This window comes from Oncorhynchus clarkii, chromosome 12, assembly GCF_045791955.1.
Source record: "Oncorhynchus clarkii lewisi isolate Uvic-CL-2024 chromosome 12, UVic_Ocla_1.0, whole genome shotgun sequence".
Classification (NCBI taxonomy): domain Eukaryota; kingdom Metazoa; phylum Chordata; class Actinopteri; order Salmoniformes; family Salmonidae; genus Oncorhynchus; species Oncorhynchus clarkii.
The window spans coordinates 70,094,796-70,119,534 of NC_092158.1; the positions used below are offsets into that span (position 1 = coordinate 70,094,796).

General features: G+C 46.0%; 1 protein-coding gene across 1 annotated transcript in view; it reads left to right on the top strand.

Annotated features, from left to right (window-relative positions):
- Nucleotides 1–566: 566 nt before the first annotated feature.
- Nucleotides 567–24,739, top strand: part of LOC139421148 (rho-related GTP-binding protein RhoN-like) — a 46,765-nt gene continuing 22,592 nt past the window's right edge. Inside the window, exons 1-4 of the mRNA XM_071171752.1 lie at nt 567–961; nt 1,549–1,636; nt 21,666–21,775; nt 24,311–24,445. Of these exons, the coding sequence (XP_071027853.1) occupies nt 860–961; nt 1,549–1,636; nt 21,666–21,775; nt 24,311–24,445 (435 nt within the window). The 5' untranslated portion in view covers nt 567–859. The remainder of the gene's footprint in view (nt 962–1,548; nt 1,637–21,665; nt 21,776–24,310; nt 24,446–24,739) is intronic.

Sequence of the window (24,739 nt, forward strand, 5' to 3'; positions counted from 1 at the left end):
GGGTTGGGCTGAGTGGGTTAAGACTTTCGACTTCCACAACATGATGCTTCAAGATACAGTGATAACTGATATGTAATTACCAGTGGCTTGTTCTCTGTCCTCTAGCTATCTACTAAAACTCAGGTCACAAGGGGGACACGATCCATCACACCATACGATCCATCACACCATACACGCTTCATCCCCCCATAGTTGTAGCCTACCTCTCCAATGCATAATACAAAAATACTTTACTTTTCATTTGTTTTGTATAAGACACTCCCACTTAACATTAAAATATACGTTAGACCTATAAATCATTTGTAAAGGGGTTTATACCCCGTTTATAAACTGTTCGACTAATTATTAGTCTAGTTTTCCAGTTTCTAACTATGTAATAAACAGTCAGTACATTCGTTGAAATGCGTATCTCAACACTATCCTCAAAGCTATAAATAAAAGTAATGAGATGTAGCCCAATTATAATATGTGCGCCACTGCGCCACTGTTAGACAAGTAAAGAGACTAGCTATCAAACAAGTAAATGAGCACGGAGGCACGAGGACCAACTCGCTGTTGTTGGGAGCGTGTATGGGCAAGGCGTGGCCAATTAACGAGTTTGGAGGGGGGGTCTGCGTGCTGCTGCTGAGGGCTGCTGTTGCGGGCAAGGTGGGTGTAAACAGGCATTGAGAGGATAGCTGGTGTAACCGTGGGAACCGAGGGCTGCACGGGGTGGACAGGGGAGGACACATAGTAGGGCGCGCCACAATCGGGGCATGTACCTGCTGGGTTTTCCTTGAGTTCCAGTCTCACCTTATATCCACATCGGATGGTGAATGAAACCGATCCGCGTCCAGAACAGACACACTGACAGACAAAGATGGAAAGTCAAGGCAGCCGCTGTAAGATCGTGGTGGTCGGAGATACGCAATGTGGTAAAACTGCGCTCCTACATGTTTTTGCGAAGGACTGCTATCCGGAGGTAAGTGTCCTGATATATATAGGCTATGAAGTCTTGCGTTATGAGCACGACTGTCAACACTTGAAAACAGGCAACTGGATCATTTAAGAGTGGTGTGTGTACTGTAGGTCATCGCGGTTGGGAATGAAGCAAAAAATAAATGTCAAGACGGACACCGAAACCAAATAGAACAACCAGAGCTTATTTATTCTAATCATTTAACCACAATGTCTTGATTTAAATTATGAGCCAGAGGTGTGCACGCACCTGCGTTAGACATTTCTCTAGAGAGAAAGAGAAAGAGAGAGAGAGAGAGAGAGAGAGAGAGAGAGACGGAAACTGAAAGACAGGGAAATAATGTGCATCTTTAAATATAAAATGGTCATTATTATTAGTGATTAAAGAATATAGACTCATATAATGTATTTCGGAGTGTATTCGTTTTCCTATTGTCGTTAATATGGTATCGGGGTGTTATTAGCAACTAGACCTATATTGTTTTAATATAGCCAATATATTTGTATGATACATTACATGTACGTAGTTGAACGTCTAACCTACGCCTTTGCTATTAGTGCTTTACTAATCAAGATGCACCCCTTTTCCAGAACTATGTCCCCACCGTTTTTGAAAACTACACGGCCAGTTTTGAAATCGAAAAACAGAGGATTGAGTTGAACATGTGGGACACGTCAGGTAAGACTATTTCTGCTCTCTGCATCTATCTCCTAAAGGCTGATGACAAATCAATCCCTCTGGCTGCTCAGCTTGGCAGTGATGACAGTCCATGTCTGCAACCGTGGGAGGGCTGCTTCAATCATTTTGGGTTTTTCAAGCAGCCATCTCTTTCTGCTGAATTGCTTTGACCATGTCGACTGACTGACTGGCGTACTTTTGCTTGAGGCATCTGCTATTTATGATTGTTTCCTTTGCTGAAAATCTCCAGTGCCAGCCCTTTCTCTCAGCGCTGCACTCTGTTTACATTCCTCTCTCTGCGGAGCACTGCGTGTGGCCGGGCTGTTCCCATGCTCTGTCCAGTGGCCAGAAGACTGCTGGGGGGTCGGAGAGGGGCAGGAGCAGGGGCTGAAGCAGTATGGCCGGCCGACTGACTGGCCCACAGAAATGATCTCAACCCATCCATACTGTTTCAGTTGTGTTTGACTGTGGTTACAGTTGCACTAGCTCTCAATCCACTCCTATCAGTGCCAAATGGCTGCAAATAGTGTTTCTCTGGACGTTAACTGACTTATTATGCCTCTTTGTCGATAATGGGTCAGTCAGTGTTTGGTTCCAGCTATAGACCCTCTATCTGAGGGGTTTAGAATACAGATGCCCGCCATGGTGGGAAAGCAATTTGGGTTTGCCCCATTGACACCACATCTCCAGACTTGAGAGGGGGTGATTGTGGCCCATCTGTGTGGAATGCCATGCTCTAGTTTCAGCTCTCAGCCCAGGGCCTTCAGGCTGAAGCTGTAAGTGCAGCTTAGAGATCCACAGACTGGTCAAAACAGTATCTGAAACATCTCTGACTGGCTGACTGAGTAACTGAGAAGCCTGGGTATGTAATTGAACCCCCAGGGGAATCCCCGTCTATTGCCATAAACATTCCTAAACCTAAAAACATCCTCGCAACCGATGATGATGATGGGGGTATTGCCATTTTACACGGTCATATAGCTGAGAGTGTTTTCTTTTGAGGGGATTTTCTATGTGTGGGAGGGACCTGGTGTTGACCCTGAGAGTAAATCTACTTGAGTCTGACAGTGAGGGCTGAAGAAGTCTCTGTGGCTGGGAGGAAGGAATCAGTGGGTCAGAAGTATTCCTTATCTCCTCCATAGCTTTGGACCGAGGGGGGGGGGGGGGCTTCTGTAATGGTAGCAGGGTTGTGCTTCTGTCTGTCCATATCTAACCCTTTGATGATCACTGACAATGGGTGATTAGCCTTTTATTTTCAGTAAAGAGACAATAACCCCCCCTCTCTCTTTACTCCATCTACCAACATGATATCACCCACCCAGCCTACCAGCCTCAAGCAAGTTACACTCAAGAGTATGTGTGCTCACATGCCTGCCTATTAACTCCTTGGTTCGTATCAAACACAGATGCTCATGTTTTCACTCCAGATGTAAATGAGTTAACGGATGTTCTCCCATGGTAAAAACACTCAAACATTTCAATAAAGAGAGAAAGGTCAGGTTTCTGCCTCTGACTTCCTGCCCTTCTTTTTTCCATACTTTTAATTCCACCCTTCTCATCACCCCCTCTTCTGCCCTCTCACTCTTCCCCCCCCCCCCCCCCCCCCCCTCTCTCCCGTGCGCTCGCAGCAGCAGGGTATTGCCAGGGACCATGTGTCTTTTCCACTCCGTTTTGCCTGGCTGCATGGCCACTATCTGGACCCACTATGTAATTACTGTGAAGAAGCTTTTGCATATGCAGTAGACCCCTCGCTGGCGTTCATAAACTACAGCCAATATGGTGGCTATAACTTACTGGTGTGTAGCACAGGACCAGGGTCTGTAGAACGCCTCCTGTAATCTATAACCAGTGGTAGAGAAAGTACCCAATTGTCATACTTCCGTAAACAATAAGCCCAACTTCATGGAAAATGACTCAAGTAAAAGTGAAAGTCACTCAGTAAAATACTACTTGAGTAAAAGTCTTAAAATGATTTTGTTTTAAATATACTTAAGTATCAAAAGTAAATGTAATTGCTAAAGGTACATTATTTTCTTTAGGAATGTAGTGCAGTTAAAGTAGAAGTTGTCAAAAATATAAATAGTAAAGCAAAGTACAGATACCCCCAAAAATACTTAAGTAATACTTTCAAGTATTTTTACTGAAGTACTTTACACCACTGTCTATAACCACCCAACAGCAACTCTGTATAACAATGTACCAGGATCAGCTCAGTTGGTTTCACTCCATCTGCCATCCACCTAGTTAGTGTCGAGTAATAAGATGGAGAGTGCATTAGTAATAACATATCAGTTGAACACAAGAGACTCCCCGTGGTCTCCGAATATCACTGATTCAATCATTATTGATTAGTCCTTGAGGTGTGTTCTGTTTCAGGAGCTGGAGTCTAGCCTCCTCATTTACACTTTTACGGCCTCTGTGGTCTGATTGGTCTCAGTGGGTTTGGTAGGACGTGTATTGCCATTAACAAGGTCACGGTGCCTATTGTTTTAGTGTGTCAGTAGACCATTGATTAGTTTAGCCTCGGTGATCTGTTGTTCTCCAGACCAGCAGGGTTTCTAGTATTCACAGGATGGAAGAAAACAGAGGTGAGGTTGATCTAATTAGGGTCATGACTGTGTGTGTGTGTGTGTGTGTGTGTGTGTGTGTGTGTGTGTGTGTGTGTGTGTGTGTGTGTGTGTGTGCGTGCGTGCGTGTGTGTGTGTGAACCGGTGTCTTCGTGAATAGGATGGTTAATTTAAATAGGCATAAACAGAAACAGGGCCATTATGGCTGTCCAGAACCAGAGGGAAACTGGCAGCTGCTTTGTATTCCCCCTGCATTACGCCACGGACCATCTGGAGGATTAAGTCAATTAGAAACTGATTGAGTGGAATGCAAATGAGAATGTTTGTCTGTGTTTGTGTGTGTGTGTGTGTGTATGTATTGTGGGAGAGGGCATAGTCTGTGTATGCATGTCTGTTTATCTGTCTTTGGCATCTGTGTATTTGTGTATCTAAATAGCAGTAGCGAGGACTTTTATATAAAAAGCCAGCGATGACTGACAAACCGTTGCTCCTTGAGTTCAAATGTCACCATTCCTAACCCCATTCCGAGCTGTGATTGGCCAAGCTAACTGACACTGGGTCACAATAGGTCTGTGCACCAATCAGTGACCAGTACTGGGTGCTCACGGTCATGGGTTATGATGCTCGTCAGCCAGTCTGAGTATTCATCCAGCCAATACTGTCATGTACTGTGTCTCTTCCCTGTGTGGGGGTGCTGCACCATGGGAACTATCTCATCCAAGTCAGGCCTGGAACATTCTCCCACTCACAGCACAGCAAGGACTGTCCCAGGGAATATCTAAGTAACTCATGACAGTCATTCAGGCTTCTCCCACAGTCCCACACCACAGTCACATCTCTGTTTATGCTCTCTGATTGACTACGCCTGATTCCTTGTCTGTTGCGGGTCAGAGAATATTCTTTGTCATACTATAGCATACTGTAGCTTCACACATATTTTGAATTATTTCTAATTTCATTAGAGGCGTTAGGCAATGTTAAACACCTCTCCAAAGAATTATTCACTTGCCTACTTGACCCTCCACAAGTATTATAATGATTATTGTATAACACACAACAGGTGTTTCTGTAATTAGTGGGGTGATATATTTTTGATTTGAGCGATAATGACAAATAGCATCAAACACCTTGCATCACTCACACAGCCACTACACACACACACACACACACACACACACACACACACACACACACACGCACACACACACACACACACACACACACACACACACATCACAGTCACAGTGACTTTTTAATGTTTCTTGTGACTATGTTTTTAGCTTAAAGCCACATTCTCAGTGCAGTGGACCATTAGGGCATCAAGAGCCCTGTATAAACAAGCTTAGTTCCCTGCCCTAACCCTTTCCACTTGATTCATCTATAATAGAAACTGCATGAGCTACAAACCAAAACAGAGATGAAATAAAACCAACAGCCCTGTCTACTGTGGCTGGCTGTAGCTGGAGGTCCTTCAGCAGAAACATGAAATGAGCAGCTCGCCTGGGTTGCCATGTTGATTTACGGTTCTAGACAGAGATGACTGGGGAAGATGACCTCAGCCTTTAGTTTGCTCTTCCTCGTCGTGCTGTGATGCTACCCTCATACGTTTTCATCTTCTCCTACCTGCACCTGTGTTTTATAATTTGGGAGTACACACGTATTGTACAAGGCTATGGTTCGTTTTGCATGACGTTTTAAATCTATCACAACCATTAAATCGTAGTTAAAATGCCCCCCCCCCCTACTAACTCACACAGCTGTACTAGTCTACACTTCATGCTAGTCTCCTGACCTGCCTGGGGGTAGAACTGCCGAAACTTAAACCTGTTTTTATGATGATTAGCACGTAGCAGGCACACCCGCCGGTTAGGTACAGCCAGGGAGTGTACTGTGTGTCTGTGTGTCTGTCTGTGTGTGTGTGTGTTTGTCTGTGTGTCTGTGTGTGTTTGTCTGTGGAAATGAGTGCTATGACCCTTGTTGACTCCCAGAGGAATTATTTTCATGAGAAAGGTGTTTAGATCACGCACAGAGTTACATTTCAGATGAACTACCCATCCCCCCCTCTCGCCCCAATTTATCTGTTTGAAAAGGCTCTATGATGATTTCCTCCCCCATTATTTTGCCATTGGAATGTCAAACGCTGCATTATGTCTGTTTTAGAACGATTGTTTCAGTGAAGCACCATTATGGAGAATAGGTGTGTTCCTAATATAATAGGGAAGGTGTTGCCCAATAGCCAGACTATATTTAGGACATGAAAAGGTGCGTCAGGACTACTTAACCCTAACATGTCATCAGAGCACTTCAAACGGAAGTAGTTAGGAGAACACATTGTAAAAGATTCACCCTCAACGTCACCTACGCTCAGTTCCATTCATAAAACAACCCAAAACACCAAAGACCATCACTAATAGTGTTGTATAAAGCAAACTACCAAATGACCAATGGACGGTGCATCTGAACAGGAGCTGAACTTAAAAGCTAAACGTGTTACTGCCAGGTCTGTGCATACAGACAGACAGACAGAAGGACAGACAGTGTTGGAATGCATGTGGAGCTATTTCTGGACAGGGGGTGGTGATCCGGCTCTCCGTTGAGCCTCTGGCGGGGGTCGGCTCTGTGGGGGGGTATCATCCGGCTCCTCCCTGTCCTCCCTTGCGGCTCCCCGTCCCTGGCTCCCATTTTGGAGTACCACATACCCACTGGAGAAGAGCCTCCACAGTGCTGCGTCTCTCTTTTACATATAGACTAGAAGTAATAGCTGTGTTTGTGGTAGTGTTGCAAAAATTCTGGAAACCAAAATACAGATTATTCCGATACCCCGGTTGGTGGATTGATAGATTTCCTGCTTATTCCATACTGATTCCAGGAATAATCCAACTGGGATTTCGGGAACACCTGTGAATTTTGGGAACGTTATTGGAATCATGCACCCTAACATGTGGTGACTGTGGATGTACAGCATGTGGATATGTACAGTAGATATCTTATTCATAGATACCGTAGCCACCTCACCGCACACTGTTCCACTGAGTGTCTGTGACAGTGTAGCCACCCAGAGGTCCAGGCAGCAGGGCTTTATGTCTACCCAGTCAGAGTGGCCACTGGCTGGGTACACGTCTCTGACTCTCCCCCTAGAGCCTTGAGGTTCTCTTGGTCTGAGTCACTAACACTGTTACGCTCTGGCTTCAGCCAGAGAGACAACAGGACCCTGGACAATTGAAAGAGGGAAACGAGGAAGTAAACATGAAGGAAAGAAGTGTCACGATCGTCGTATGGAGGGGACCAAAGCGCAGCGTGGTTAGAATACATTCTTCTTTATTTAATGAAGAACACGAAGAACACTTCAACAAAAACACGACCGTGACTTCTATATAAACACGTGCTAACGTGCAACATAACATAGACAATAACCCACAAAATACCCAAGGAGGATGGCTGCCTAAATATGGTTCCCAATCAGAGACAACGATAAACACCTGCCTCTAATTGAGAACCAATCTAGGCAACCATAGACCTACATAAACACCTAGATGGAAACAACCTCATAAATCTACAAAACCCCTAGACAGTACAAACACCCTAGATGAGACAAAAACACACATACCACCCTCGTCACACCCTGACCTAACCAAAATATATAAAGAAAACTTAGAATACTCAGGTCAGGGCGTGACAAGAAGAGAAAGACAATAGTCTGACATGTCTAGTTTCACGACCAAATTAGTAAAAAAATAAATAAATGAACCACGTCCCTTCTCTCTCTCTCTCTCTCTCTCTCTCTCTCTCTCTCTCTCTCTCTCTCTCTCTCTCTCTCTCTCTCTCTCATTAGTTTGCATAGCTCTGTTCTGACCTGGAGTCAGCGACAGTGTGTAGGAGAGGAAAGGAAAGGAAAGGAGGAGAGGAGCTATGAGAGGGCCAGTCAGCCTCACTGACAGGAACACACAGCCTATAATTAAACACGCAGAATATCCAATTTAAGTCTAACGCACTCGCTCAGACATACGCATGCACTCACTCACAAACACACAGATGTGACTATGCAAACACACACACACACACCCGCATACATACTTTTTTGAAAATTCTAAAAACACAAAGGAAACATACATTATGTGCCATGTCCTTTTGAGTGGTATACTACACAGCCCCATGGTGAGCCCACTGCCCACCTGCCCCAGTTCCTCTCCCTGTTCCTCTGCCCTCTCACTGTCTCCCAGCTCCTTATCTAGACACATAGTGGCTTTTGGGGGATTCCATTCAGACACTATCTCTAATGACATCCTCCCCTCCGATCCCTCTGCTATCTGATGATCTCTGATGATCTCTGTATGACCGTCTGACCTTGGTCACAGACAGACAAAGGTCATACGATACGTCTCTGTCTGTACTGCCTCTCTTAAATATGACTGTAGGCTCACGGGGAGGTGCTAGACACTGAGGCTTAACATACAATCTGCTAAACATATGTCTTTTTGATTTAACCTTTATTTTGACAGGGACTCATGCTGAGACCAAGGTATCATTTACAGATGAGCCTTGCAATGTATGCATCAATAATACACATCATTATACTGTACACATCAATAATACACATCAATATACTGTACACGTCAATATACTGTATACATCAATATAATGTACACATCAATATACACATCAATATACTGTACACATCAATATACACATCAGTATACTGTATACTTCAATAATACACATTATACTGTACACATCAATATACTGTATACATCAATAATACCCATCAATATGCTGTACACATCAATATACACATCAGTATACTGTATACTTCAATAATACACATTATACTGTACATATCAATATACTGTATACATCAATAATACACATCAATATGCTGTACACATCAATATACACATCAATATACTGTACACATCAATATACTGTACACATCAATATACACATCTGTATACTCTATACTTCAATAATACACATTATACTGTACACATCAATATACTGTATACATCAATAATACATATCAATATACTGTGCACATCAATAATACACATCAATATACTGTATACATCAATATACTGTACACATCAATAATACACATCAATATACTGTACACATCAATATACTGTACACATCAATAATACACATCAATATAATGTATACATCAATAATACACATCAATATACTGTACACATCAATATACTGTATACATCAATAATACACATCAATATACTATACACATCAATAATACACATCAATATACTATACACATCAGTATACTGTATACATCAATAATACATATCATTATACTGTACACATCAATAATACACATCAATATACTGTATACATCAGTAATACACATCAATATTCACCTCAATCAGACTTTAGAATTGTCCTAGAAGCACCAATTCATTCAATTTTAGAGAGCCTTGATTATTTTAGAGAGCCTTGATTATTTTAGAGAGCCTTGATAACATACAATCTGCTAAACATATGTCTTTTTGATTTAACCTTTATTTTGACAGGGACTCATGCTGAGACCAAGGTATCATTTACAGATGAGCCTTGCAATGTATGCATCAATAATACACATCATTATACTGTACACATCAATAATACACATCAATATACTGTACACGTCAATATACTGTATACATCAATATAATGTACACATCAATATACACATCAATATACTGTACACATCAATATACACATCAGTATACTGTATACTTCAATAATACACATTATACTGTACACATCAATATACTGTATACATCAATAATACCCATCAATATGCTGTACACATCAATATACACATCAGTATACTGTATACTTCAATAATACACATTATACTGTACATATCAATATACTGTATACATCAATAATACACATCAATATGCTGTACACATCAATATACACATCAATATACTGTACACATCAATATACTGTACACATCAATATACACATCTGTATACTCTATACTTCAATAATACACATTATACTGTACACATCAATATACTGTATACATCAATAATACATATCAATATACTGTGCACATCAATAATACACATCAATATACTGTATACATCAATATACTGTACACATCAATAATACACATCAATATACTGTACACATCAATATACTGTACACATCAATAATACACATCAATATAATGTATACATCAATAATACACATCAATATACTGTACACATCAATATACTGTATACATCAATAATACACATCAATATACTATACACATCAATAATACACATCAATATACTATACACATCAGTATACTGTATACATCAATAATACATATCATTATACTGTACACATCAATAATACACATCAATATACTGTATACATCAGTAATACACATCAATATTCACCTCAATCAGACTTTAGAATTGTCCTAGAAGCACCAATTCATTCAATTTTAGAGAGCCTTGATTATTTTAGAGAGCCTTGATTATTTTAGAGAGCCTTGATTATTTTAGAGAGCCTTGATTCTTTTAGAGAGCCTTGATTCTTTTAGAGAGCCTTGATTCTTTTAGAGAGCCTTCCACAAGTCAGGTGCAAAAAAACAGGGGTGGTGCTTGCTTGGCTCAGGGCACAATGAGGCTGGGAAGCAGCTGGGACTGACTGAGGGGGGAGTGGAGTGGGGGGGGGGGAGGATGGAGAGAATGCTCTCAGAGCTAAGAGAGGATCGTGTTTCGTGGCAGTGAATAGTGGGAGAAGGGACAGAAGAAGTAGAGGTATACATCTAGATCAGGGACCACCCCTCTGAGCCCAGCCCTCTGGGACCTCCCCTCTGAACCCAGACCCCTGGGACCTCCCCTCGTGAGCCCAGCCCTCTGGGACCTCCCCTCTGAGCCCAGCCCTCTGGGACCACCCCTCTGAGCCCAGCCCTCTGGGACCACCCTTCTGAGCCCAGCCCTCTGGGACCTCCCCTCTGAGCCCAGCCCTCTGGGACCACCCCTCTGAGCCCAACCCTCTGGAACCACCCCTCTGAGCCCAGCCCTCTGGGAACACCCCTCTGAGCCCAGCCCTCTGGGACCTCCCCTCTGAGCCCAGCCCTTTGGGACCACCCCTCTGAGCCCAGCCCTCTGGGACCACCCCTCTGGGCCTAGCCCTCTGGCCTTCATGATGTGTTATGGGACAGGCTTGTTTTTAGCCCTGAGGGAAGAATTTCCAGTCCCGTGGGAGACGTTCACTTACTCACGCATACACTGACTGTTTACAAACTGTAATTCACACACGCACTCTATCTCTTTGCTAGCCAAGAATAAACAGCCAAAGACACAGGCCTATACACAGGACGTTTATTCTAAGCCTGTCTTGGTCTTCAGTGACCCACAGTAATGGGATCCTCTGTATCCAGTGCCACAGTGGAGCGTTGTTGATCCCAAATGGAGTCAACTAAAGGGCATTCAGTAACAGTATGGGCTGAAACTAGGATTAGTCTGTTGCTTCTACACCTGCATTGCTTGCTGTTTGGGGTTTTAGGCTGGGTTTCTGTACAGCACTTTGTGACATTGGTTGATGTAAGAAGGGCTTCATAAATACATTTGATTGATTGATTGATTTGGAGTTTCTGAGTGTCATCCGATTTTCTCAGACTTTCCTGAAACACTTGTTCGTCATCCTCCGCCAGCAGTGAAGGAGTGTTGATCTCCCAGGGTGGCAGGATGTAGCTCCCACGGGGAACTCTGGGACACGGAGTTTCCGGGCCTGTCCCTCCGGGCGGCAAGAGTAGTGGCTGCAAAACTTGCCGCGGCTACAGCTTTGATCGCGGCACTTTGAACAGCACGGTGACTGGCCCTCGCCCTCACCACTGCTTGGCTACCACCACCTCCACCGGATGAAACCCTCTCTCAGTGTGCCTGTCTCTTACCCCCGTGGTCCTCTAACCCGCATCCTCTCCCACTTCCCTTCCACAGCCCCCATCATTTATGGATGGCTTTATTTAAAAACAGGATCAGATGCTCTCTCTTGTTCTCTCTCTCTCTCTCTCTCTCTCTCTCTCTCTCTCTCTCTCTCTCTATCACTCTCTTTCTCTGCTGTCTTTGGCGGTAGTGGAAGTGTACTCAAAGGAGAGAGGGAAACTGTGCCCATCATCTCCACTCGAGCCCTCCCTAGGGACCCTACAGAGTGGGCCGAAGATAGATAGGGCTATGATAGGGATGCGCTTGGATGGCTGGGAAGTGGAGAGGATGTCCGTTTCCTCTCACAAGCTGTCTTTTATGTGACCGTGATAGATGTCTGAACAATCCTATTTCAATTCCTATTTAATATCCAACAGACAGCCGCGGACGGAAATAACCCACTCTTAGTAGTATTCCAACACTCTGATGAATTTCCCTCAGCCCAGGAAAGAAAGAGATGGAAAAGAGATGACTCTCAAAGGATGTGATGCACGGTGTTTTACAGGGGAAAGGGAATCTAAGGAGGTGGATTTTTGATTGTGTGTGAGAGAGAGAGAAGAGAGCGGGGCCTCTTCAGAGATGAATCCATTAGGCCACGGTAATCACGGAGTTACAGGCCGGCTGTCTGTGAAGCAACCGAACACTGGCCACCACCATGCCTGCAGTCTGCAGTATACCGCCCTCCTCCATCCCTCCGTGCTTTAGCCGTGTCTCAGCGGTGGACGGTTCTGAGGTGCTGCAAAGGACCAGGGAGGGGGCGGCCTGCCTTTACAACCTGTCTCCTCGGGCCCTTTGTCGAATCGGATCAACACATAATCTCTTCAGGGAGTGAAACCGGATATTCCCAGGTTTTCTCAATTCCAAAATACCCCCCCCCCCCCTTTCCCTCTCCTCCCTTCCCTGTGGACCCTACTCTGCTTTCACATGCCCAGAGCAACAACAGAGAAGTGATCTCAAGACGCGACGTGAAGCTGGGTGTTGGAAAGGGGATGTTAGAATCAGCGTGGTTGGCATTACGAGGTCTAAGTGGTGGAGGTGGGGAAACACAAAGCCTTTTGTTCTCCCAGCTGTCTTTCAATGCCCCTTGTCTGTTTGAATGGTGTTATTTGGTGTAACTGCTTCGTAGTGACTCATCGTTCCTCATCATTCCTCGTGTGAGGGAGGCTATGCTTGAGCAAACCCAGACAAAGCGTGTTTATTGAAAAAAAAAGAAGATTTATTTCACCTTTATTTAACCATGTAGGCCAGTTGAGAACAAGTTCTCCTTTACAACTGCGACCTAGCCAAGATAAAGCAAAGCAGTGCGACAAAAACAACAACACAGAGTTACACATAAACAAACGTACAGTCATTTAACACAAAATAAAAGAAAAACAGAAAAATCTATGTACAGTGTGTGCAAATGTAGAAGAGTAGTGAGGTAGGCAATAAATAGGCCCTAGAGGTGAAAATAATTACAATTTAGCATTAATACTGGAGTGATGGATGTGCAGATGATGATGTGCAAGTAGAGATACTGGGGTGCAAAAGAGCAAGAGGATAAGTAACAATATGGGGATGAGGTAGTTGGGTGTGCTATTTACAGATTGGCTGTGTACAGGTACAGTGATCATCGGTAAGCTGCTCTGACAGCTGATGCTTAAAATTAGTGAGGGAGATATAAGACCCCAGCTTCAGAGATTTTTGCAATTCGTTCCAGGCATTGGCAGCAGAGAACAAGAAGGAAAGGCGGCCAAAGGAAGTGTTGGCTTTGGGGATGACCAGTGCAATATACCTGCTGGAGCGCGTGCTACAGGTGCGTGTTGCTAAGGTGACCAGTGAGCTGAGATAAGGCGGGGCTTTACCTAGCAAAGACTTATAGATGACCTGAAGCCGGTGGGTTTGGCGACGGATATGTAGTGAGGGCCAGCCAACGAGAGCATACAGGTCGCAGTGGTGGGTAGCTTTGGGATAAAACGGATGGCAAACAGACTACATCCAGTTTGCTGAGTAGAGTGTTAGGAGCTATTTTTATTTTGTAAATGACATCAGACAATACAAGCACACCTTCCCAGACCACAGACTGGGGAGGTGTGCTTGTATTGTACATAGACAATCAATCATGGATGCATATTCTGTCTAACAAAGACCTGCACCTAATAAACCTTAAGTACTGTATAGCAAACAGAACTCAAATAATTGGTTACATCATAAACAAGGAATACACAGTAGTTCATTGGGAAACATTAGTTCCTCAGTTGGACACTAACTGGGGAGGAAAGACAGAGAGAGAGAGAGAGAGAGATGGGAGAAGTGAGAGAAAAACAGCAATAGAAGGAAGAAGATTGAAGGTTTCCGCCAGGGAGAATCATGTCATATACAGAGAGCCATAGTGATGCAGAGAGCCATAGTGATGCAGAGAGCCATAGTGATACAGAGAGCCATAGTGATACAGTGAGCCATAGTGAGACAGAGAGCCATAGTGATACAGAGAGCCATAGTGAGACAGAGAGCCATAGTGAGACAGAGAGCCATAGTGAGACAGAGAGCCATAGTGAGACAGAGAGCCATAGTGAGACAGAGAGCCATAGCGAGACAGAGAGCCATAGTGAGACAGAGAGCCATAGTGAGACAGAGAGCCATAGTGATACACAGAGCCATAGTGAGACAGAGAGCCATAGTGAGACAGAGAGCCATAGTGAGACAGAGAGCCATAGTGATACAGAGAGCCATAGTGAGCCATAGTGATACAGAGAGCCATAGTGAGACAGAGAGCCATAGTGAGACAGAGAGCCATAGTGATACAGAGAGCCATAGTGAGACAGAGAGCCATAGTGATACAGAGAGCCATAGTGAGACAGAGAGCCATAGTGAGACAGAGAGCCATAGTGATACAGAGAGCCATAGTGAGACAGAGAGCCATAGTGAGACAGAGAGCCATAGTGAGACAGAGAGCCATAGTGAGACAGAGAGCCATAGTGAGAAAGAGAGCCATAGTGAGAGAGAGCCATAGTGAGACAGAGAGCCATAGTGAGACAGAGAGCCATAGTGATACAGAGAGCCATAGTGATACAGAGAGCCATATTGAGACAGAGAGCCATAGTGATACAGTGAGCCATAGTGATACAGAGAGCCATAGTGAGACAGTGAGCCATAGTGATACAGTGAGCCATAGTGATACAGAGAGCCATAGTGAGACAGTGAGCCATAGTGAGACAGAGAGCCATAGTGAGACAGAGAGCCATAGTGAGACAGAGAGCCGTAGTGAGACAGAGAGCCATAGTGAGACAGAGAGTCATAGTGAGACAGAGAGCCATAGTGAGACAGAGAGCCATAGTGATACAGAGAGCCATAGTGAGACAGAGAGCCATAGTGAGACAGTGAGCCATAGTGATACAGAGAGCCATAGTGATACAGAGAGCCATAGTGATACAGAGAGCCATAGTGATACAGAGAGCCATAGTGATACAGAGAGCCATAGTGAGCCATAGTGATACAGAGAGCCATAGTGAGACAGAGAGCCATAGTGAGACAGAGAGCCATAGTGATACAAGGATAGTGGGAGAGAGTGATAGAAAGCAACACAGCTTGACTTAGTCTCTATAGAGACAGAAAAAAACATTAACACACACATATATATATATATATATATATATAGAGAGAGAGAGAGATCAAACAGCAGGAGATGAAATGCAGAGAGGGAGGAGAGGAGGGATGAGAAGAGAGAGAAAGAGGAGTCTCCATCACCATATCCCCAGAGGCCCAGAGAAGACAGACAGTAATCCAGCTCTCGGCTGGCGGCCACGTCCCCCTCTGTCCCCAACCTGCTCTGTCAGCGGACAGCCCTGCTTTTGAACCTGCGAGTGGGAGAGACACAGGCATTAACTCCACTACAGTGGGGCTTTGAGTCAGATCCTTGCACCGGGGCTTAGCCATCACCCTTCAAAGGCTCTATTTCCGCCAGAGAGAGAAAGAGGAAGAGAGAGAGGGAGCCAGCATAGCTTTGATCAATATCCTTGGCAAGGGGACCACAGACTGGGGAGGTTAATGGCCATTTAACCCACTGTCCACTGTCCCACCTGCACTTTAGAGCCTTTGACAACCTGACGTTGCACACCGTATTTCAGACCACCAGATTCTTTATCGGTGTGTGTGTGTACGGTGTGTGTGTGTCTGTGTGTGTCGAACTGGGAAAAGTGCAAACACCCACAGTGCTCAAACCTTAGAACTAATGGAGGGGAAACAGACCAAGCCAGCAGAATGCTTTGTAGGACATGATGAAAGGATGTTGTTTCTAGATGCAGTATATAATGTCTTGGGTTGGCATCTAGTAGCCTGCAGTACAAGCTCTCTCTAAAAGTGTCCGGTCTGGCAAGACATAATGCTTCCCTCTCTCTGTAAGCAAGGTTTTTCGAGCATGAGGTTGCTTGAGTGGAAGGCTATAGGCCAACACCCCCCCCCCCCCCCTCTGGGAGTCCCCCAAGAGCCCCAATCCCCCTCTCTTTCCTCTCCTCTTCCCCCCTCCCCGTCTCCTCTTGGTTCCCTCTTTGCCATTAATGCATCAGCTCCTTGTGGATGCACTCTGTCCTCGCTCTCTTTTCCCGTCTCCATTGTTCCCCTGCTCTCTCGCTCCCTCCGTCTCTTACCTCTTTTCGGGGGCAGCACAAAGAAGCCATTTGCGTCGCTGCAGGTTGCTATGCTACACAGTCAGCACAACTTGAAATGTTTTGCTGCACTTTGAAGGTGGTATTAAAGGGGAAAACAGCTGCGGGTGTTGGAGAGAAAGAGAGAAAGAGAGAGTGGTATGTGTGAGCACATTTGTATTTTTAGTGTTTGTGTTTATGGGCTATGGCTAGTTTGATTATACTGTTTCTATGGACCCAGCACAGTATGCATCAGTCACTGTATTTGAGAAAGTGGGCGTCTGTGTGTGTGTGTGTGTGTGTGTGTGTGTGTGTGTGTGTGTGTGTGTGTGTGTGTGTGTGTGTGTGTGTGTGTGTGTGTGTGCGTGTGTGTGCGTGTGTGTGTGTGTGTGTGTGCGCACGCGCGTGTGTGTGTGTGTGCGGTCTAATCAGCCTGTGTTTGTTGCTGTGGACTCCATGCTCTCTGTGTTTGTTGCTGTGGACTCCATGCTCTCTGCTCATTAGACGACTTCTGGGCAAAGGCTGCTCCTTCCCCGTCTCTTTGCTGGAAGCCATTTCAATGGCCTCTTTCTCAGATGCTTCTGCACCCAGCAAAAACCCTTTAACCATGATTCATGTCTCCACAAGCAACCAGACATGTCCCGGTTCAAAGAGGCGTAATCTCCCTGGTAATGGTGCAATATAGCTCTTCAACACGCAAGTTAAATTATACGCAATTATGTGTTGATACTTTTACCCAAAACAGGCATTATACTAGAAGTAGGTTTCTCTCGAAAACTGGCAAGAAAATTGGACAGTGTCGCCCCTATTCACAGCAACGACTATCAAGGGTTATATCAGGATGTATTTTTCCAGCGCAGATTGACTTGTTATCAACGTTCCTAAAACATGAACAACATAATGACTGCATCTCATCACAATACGGTCTGATCAGGAAGTCGTGGCGCACTTCTCTTAGTGGCAGCAGTCCCTTGCTCATATTTATATCCAGGGACTTAACAGTCAAGGCCTGGATAGTGTGTGTTATAGCGCTCCAGTGAGTCCCTGCCTGTATCGTACTACTGTAAGTCCCTTGGGATGTTAATGGCCTTTGAGAAGGCTGGCCTCTTGGCTTCTCTGTATCCTCCATTCAGACAGAGGCCTTTCCCTTCTGCCTTGCCTCTTCTTCTCCCTAATTAGTACAGTGGACATAAAGACAGCCATCCTTACTTCCTGTCAGTGGTGGCTAGTGCTAAATCAGGATAATGCTAACGCTAGGTGTTTTGTTTGAGGTGTTTTATGCCCGTCCTTGGTATCGAGGGGCAGGTTTGCTTTGGCAGTGCCAGTCCTGAGTGGGCTCGTTCCAGGATCTGCCTGTACCCCTCCCCCCTCCTTCCCCATCCGTCTTGTCCCTCCTCCCGTCCCTGACTGGAATTCACTTGACCTTTTGTTCTATCTCACAGCCAACGGCGTGAGCCCCATCTTCATGCCTCATGTAACGGTCCTATACCTCTTTCTCTGTTCTGTTCTGTCCAGTCCAACACTTTCATTACCCATCTGCACAGCACAGCCCCCCCCCCCCTTCTCTGCACCATCGCACCCCCCATCTCCACCGTATCTCTCGCACCTATCAAACTGTGAAAGTGGGGCCTCGCTTTTGGCAAGAGGCGCTGAGGAATTTTGTGAGTGTCAAAAACTGCATCTCTCCTCCTCCTGCTACTGCTGCTGCTGATGATGGTTATGGTGATTGGCTTTTATTTGTGTCTGCTCGGGTTGTTTTACACACAGTACTCTTCCTCCTTCCTCGTTTTCTCCCTCCCTCCCCTTCTCTCTCTCAGAGGACTTTTCTGACTTTGTAAAAGTGCTGAGGTGACTTCTCTGTTCCTCTGAGGTTCTGTGACTAGCCCTGTCGTGCCCGTCGCCTGTCAATCATGCTGATCTGTAGGATTGACTGATTGATCCCCCAAGGATTGACTGGTTGATCCCCCCTCTCTCATCCCTCTGCTCTTTGCCCTAGCTTCAGCCCAGTGTGAAAGTCATTAAGTATTTTTGTTGCCCTCTCCTCCTCACCTCTCACACACTCCTTCCCTCTCTCCTCACCCCTCACACACTCCTTCCCTCTCTCCTCACCCCTCACACACTCCTTCCCTCTCTCCTCACCCCTCACACACTCCTTCCCTCTCTCCTCTCCCCTCACACACTCCCTCCCTCTCTCTTCTCCCCTCACACACTCCTTCCATCTCTCCTCACCCCTCAAACACTCCCTCCCTCCCTCTCTCTTCTCCCCTCACACACTCCTTCCCTCTCTCCTCACCCCCACACACTCCATCCCTCTCTCTTCTCCCTTCACACAGTCCCTCCCTCTCTCTTCTCCCCTAACACAGTCCCTCCCTCTCTCCTCTCCCCTAACACAGTCCCTCCCTCTCTCCTCTGCCCTCACTCCCTCCCTCTCTCCTCTCCCCTAACACAGTCCCTCCCTCTCTCCTCTGCCCTCACTCCCTCCCTCTATCCTCTCCCCTAACACAGTCCCTCCCTCTCTCCTCACTGCAGGCCTGTTGTGATGTGATACATACTAAAGATCACCTTTGGCATTACAATACCTTGTGACCAATCAGGGCCCTGCATTGTTTGATACACTGCTGAGTGGTGGACCTGCTGTCCATGTGATGGTTTCCTAATGACTGACTTCCTGCTGCTGGGAGGACTGCTTCTTCTCTGAGATACAATCCCTGGCTCTGTCTGGGACCCCACTGTTTGTATTTGAGATGTCACTCTGTTCTGTGTTACTCTGTTGCTCTGTTGAACAGCAGGGCGGGAGAAACAGGAAGAGTGAACTCTGGCTGCAGAAGCCAAATGAATGAACGTCTAACAAACTTCTCAATGGCTATATGAAAAAGAAGACATTTGTAAAGCTTCCTTCCTGTGCACTCGTAATCTCAAGCATACAAAGGCCATCCCTCGCACATGCACATTCTCTCTCACTGAAGGGTTTGACCCTTTAGGACAGGGGGCCTGTTGCATTGTCCAGTGAGGGGATGGCTCAGGTCAGGGCAGGGAGGCTGAATGTTTAGGGTTATGTACCACGTGCAGCCATTGTGCAGGCCTCATTCCACCACAAACAAAGAGAACATAGCACTGCTAAAACAGGCGCAACTACCATTGTGCCCATCCCAATTCACTGGCACAGCAAGTCTGTGCCTGTTCAACAGCGTGCCATGGCATTATGTGAGGTCATGTACAGTAACAATGTCTACATCAATCTACTCTACATGCCAGACATCAGGTACAGGCTGTTTGTATAGGCTTCTACTGCTCTAACTTGGTGGCATTTCAGTTGACATTTCAGGTTACAATCTAGTCTACGTCTTTATTCTCCCCTGTTTGATATTCTCTCTCTCTCTCTCTCTCTCTCTCTCTCTCTCTCTCTCTCTCTCTCTCTCTCTCTCTCTCCCTCTCTCTCTCTCTCTCTCTCTCTCTCTCTCTCTCTCTCTCTCTCTCTCCCTCTCTCTCTCTCTCTCTCTCTCTCTCTCTCTCTCTCTCTCTCTCTCTTTCTCTCTCTCTCTCTCTCTCTCTCTCTCTCTCTCTCTCTCTCTCCCTCTCTCTCTCTCCCTCTCTCTCTCTCTCTCTCTCTCTCTCTCTCTCTCTCTCTCTCTCTCTCTCTCTCTCTCTCTCTCTCTCTCTCTCTCTCTCTCTCTCTCTCTCTCTTTCTCTCTCTCTCTCTCTCTCTCTCTCTCTCTCTCTCTCTCTCTCTCTCTCTCTCTCTCTCTACCTCTCTCTCTCTCTCTCTCTCTCTCTCTCTCTCTCTCTCGTCAGTCTGTCTCCTAATAAAAGCAATAGCAGAGTCAGATTCCTTGTGTCCATTCCAACAGATTTCTGTTCCCATGCTCTAGAGGGATATAGGCTTGTGTTGCCTATATCTCAGGGGAGGCAGGAAGGAACCCACAGCCACATCCCCAGCCAGGATCCCTCAGAGCCCAGGGAGTTTTACAAGCCTCCTAATGAGAGCAGTAGGGGAATGGAGAGAGGAGAGAGGGGGAATGGAGAGAGGAGTGAGGGGATGGGGAGAGGAGAGAGAGGGGGAATGGAGAGAGGAGATAGAGGGAATGGAGAGAGGGGGAATGGAGAGAGAGGAGAGAGGGGGAATGGGAGAGAGGAGAGAGTGGGAATGGAGAGAAGAGAGAAAGGGAATGGAGAGAGGAGAGAGTGGGAATGGAGAGAGGGGGAATGGAGAGAGAGGAGAGAGGGGGAATGGGAGAGAGGAGAGAGTGGGAATGCAGAGAGGAGAGAGGGGGAATGGAGAGAGGAGAGAAAGGGAATGGAGAGTCGAGAGGGGGAATGGAGAGAGGAGAGAGGGGGAAGTGTGTGTGTGTGTGTGTGTGTATGTGTGTGTGTGTGTGTGTGTGAGTGTGAGTGTGAGTGTGAGTGTGTGTGTGTGTGTGTGTGTGTGTGTGAGAGTGAGAGAAATCTCAGGAGCTGCAGAGAAAGTGAGAGTGAGAAAGCGCTTTTCCCTTTGTACCGGCGACCATTGTCATTTGGGATAGGGATGTAGTATGTGGAAAGGGACCTAGCTCCTCTGCCAACTACAGTTCATGTGTGTGTGTGCTTATCACAATGCCCCTCCCTACCCCCTACCCCCTCTTAAACTGGGGGAGGGTCACAGACTAAGGATACTCTCCCATCTGCCCACAGCTGTTTATATCAACAGGTGTGTGCGTCAGCAGAGAGTGTGTGTGCTGTGAAGCTGTGATACTCCCTGCTGGAATGGTTAAGTGTACAGTATGTTAATGCCCATTTGTTAAACAGCTTCGTCCTCCAGGGTGTACAGAGGCTGCCAAGCGTTCACATTCTATTAGAATCATGTGGGTTGAATGAGGTAAAGGGACCTTACATAAAGTGTCTAGTGTACTGACTGGGTCTAACTGTATGCGTGTCTGTGTGTCCGCAGGTTCCTCGTATTATGACAACGTGCGGCCGTTGGCCTATCCTGACTCAGACGCTGTGCTCATCTGCTTTGACATCAGTCGCCCAGAGACTCTGGACAGTGTTCTGAAGAAGGTCGGTATCTTCCTCCTCCTCTTCCTCCTTTCCCTCACCTTCCTCCTCAACCCCCCCCCCCCCCTCCTCTTCCTCCTCTTCCTCCTCCTCACAACCAGGGTATGTAAACAACATGCCCTGCCATTAGAGAACGTTCTCTATTAACATTCTCATCCAAACTGCTCTGCCTCCCCTTCTCATATAGAGTTCCCATGCTATCTATAGCCAGCACACATTCTGACCCATCAACAATAGAATAATGTCACAATGGGGGTAAGAGCTACCCCCCTTTATCCCCATGAAACCAGCAGGGCTACTTGACCCCTTGACCCCTATTGGAATGAGAGGTCAGACTGGAGAATGAGAGGAGGCCCTGGAGCCCGGTTGGGGTGGGAATTGAAGTGGAGCTCCAGCAAAGGCACGATTAGCTTTGCAACAACCAATCAAAGAGCAGCTGTTTAAGGAGACAGAGTATTTATGTGAATCTGGGCATTTATGGGACTTTCATATTAAGTGAGAAGCCAGGACAGATGCTGATAGTTAACGTTTTTACCGTGGCTTTGGGGTGTGATATGTTGATACTGGGCTTGGGAAGGGAACCAGGCAGAGTGTGGTAAGGTGTGGAGGTGGGGTGGTGACGTGGTCATGGGAATGTTTTACAGCTCTTCTCATGAGAGAGTTTGTGTGCGTCAGTAAATTTGTTACATTACACATTTAAAACAGTGTGTGTGTGTGTGTGTGTTTGTGTCATGTAAACCAGTCTCGCTGGCCCTCAGCGGTCTCTCAGTAGTCCTCCATCTTGAGGCCATGTGTGGTGAGTCTCTTTTGAAGGTCTCCTCCTGTGAGCTCAGGACCTTGTAAAAGACATTCCCATGGCGGCTCTGTTGACGTGTTTAGTGGTCTGAGGGGAGCTGGTAAAACACGCCCCACCCACAGGCTCTGTAGAGCTAACCCACACGACACCTTGGTTCCACCCACCCGTCTCAGTCTCAGAGTTCCGTGCCCCCGTCTGTCGACATGGCTTGTGGTTTTCCCATGAATCCCTTTGGTAGGGGGTGGCCATGACCCCCTGACCCCTAGCTGTGGCTCCATTAATTTTTAAAACCCGGGTGCGAATGGAAACCTGTTGCCCAATCACCGTCTCAAATTAGACTCTTGACCTCTGTGACCTTGCCTGTCACCAAGGTCATCAGATGACAGGAGCGGGAGGGGATTGAGAATGGGGGTGCAACGTGGTTGAATGGTATAGAAGAGATGGGGGTGGAGCATGGGGGGGGGGGGGGGGGTCAAAGGTTGTTTAACTCTTGACGGATGGCTGCACACCCCTGCATTCTGCATGTGGCTCCTGGTTGAATTCAGACATGGTGGGTGTTTTGGGGAAGGGGGGGTGTTATTTGGTATTTGTGTGGCAGAAGGGAGGCAGAATTTATTTTCCAGCTGAAGCCTGAACAATGACATTTAATTTCACAGGGTGTTGTTTCAACTGGACTGCACAGGGTTTTCTGTTCTGTACTCTACCTAAAATAGCTCTATTGACTCAAGCCAGCGTGGAGAAAGAAATTAAATTAATCTCATGCCGTTGTATTATATCACACAGAAATCTCTCTCCTCCATTTCTATTGGATTGGTAAGTCTTATCCAAACCACTCAATTGGCAAAGAGAATTTAAGAGCACTGATTTAATGGGGAGCTCATTGAAACAGCTTCCCTATTATTGTGAAATGATAGATTCCTCTGAGGTCTAATCATAGATCTGCGTATTCATCTAACTGCGTGAAGCTATATTGGGAGACTCACACAAATACACAGGGAACAGGACAGAAGTCTCACAGGGAAGCAAAGTCATTCATTTACATTCATTTAGACTAATGAGATAACCTAATGTCTATTACAGAGATATTTAGGTGAGACAAAGAAACGGTTCATCCTCTTTGCTTAACAGGGGCCAGGGTCAACCCTCTTCCTCTATGAGCTAAGTGGCCTGGGTAGAGTCGTGGGGGTCGCAGGCCAGGGTCGTTTGGGCCAGAGAATGTAAAGGTCCTCTGTGTGGAGTCATTACACTGTTTTCATAGGAATGTCCTGCTGGTGAGGTGACTGATGAGCGCTGCTGGCTATTTACTGATGCTCATTCTTTCTTTCTTTCTTTCTTTCTTTCTTTCTTTCTTTCTTTCTTTCTTTCTTTCTTTCTGTCTGTCTGTCTGTCTGTCTGTCTGTCTGTCTGTCTGTCTGTCCCAGACCTGGATCAAATACTGACCTCGGTCCAATTGAGGTGTGCTTGAGTTGGCTTGGAATTTGCACTTTTGTAACTATTCTATTGGTTTCATAATTGTAACGGAAAAAACGAAATAAATGAGAGCTCTAGTATTTGACATGTGCTGTATTTGTATTAGGTTTGAACTGTCTGTCTACCTCGCTCTTTCTGTTTCTTCGTTAACCTCTGCCTGTCTGCCTGTATGTCTGCCTGTCTGTATGTCTGCCTGCCTGTATGTCTTCCTGTCTGCCTCTCTCTTTATGTGTCCTTGTTAACATGCTCCTGTCTGTGTGCCCATCCCACAGTGGCAGGGGGAGACCCAGGAGTTCTGTCCCAATGCCAAGGTGGTTCTGGTGGGTTGTAAGCTGGACATGAGGACAGACGTGAGCACCCTGAGAGAGCTGTCCAAGCAACGCCTCATCCCCATCACACACGAACAGGTGGGCAGAGGGAGAGCAGTGGGGAAAGGATGGAGGGATGAAGAAATGAAAGAGGAAAACATAGCAGGAAGGAGACGAGTCATAACCCATCGAATTATAATGAGACACGCACGGGAGAAGAGAGAGACAGAGCCGACCCATTGTCAAACTAGCTTTAACCCTTAACCCAGCGTTGATGTAGCCATCCACAGTTGCTATATCAACGCGCACACATACATTATGTACATATTACCCGATACAAAGAAACACACCGAAGCAGATATTTTGCAGAGGTTGGCGTTCTGACTCTAGTAT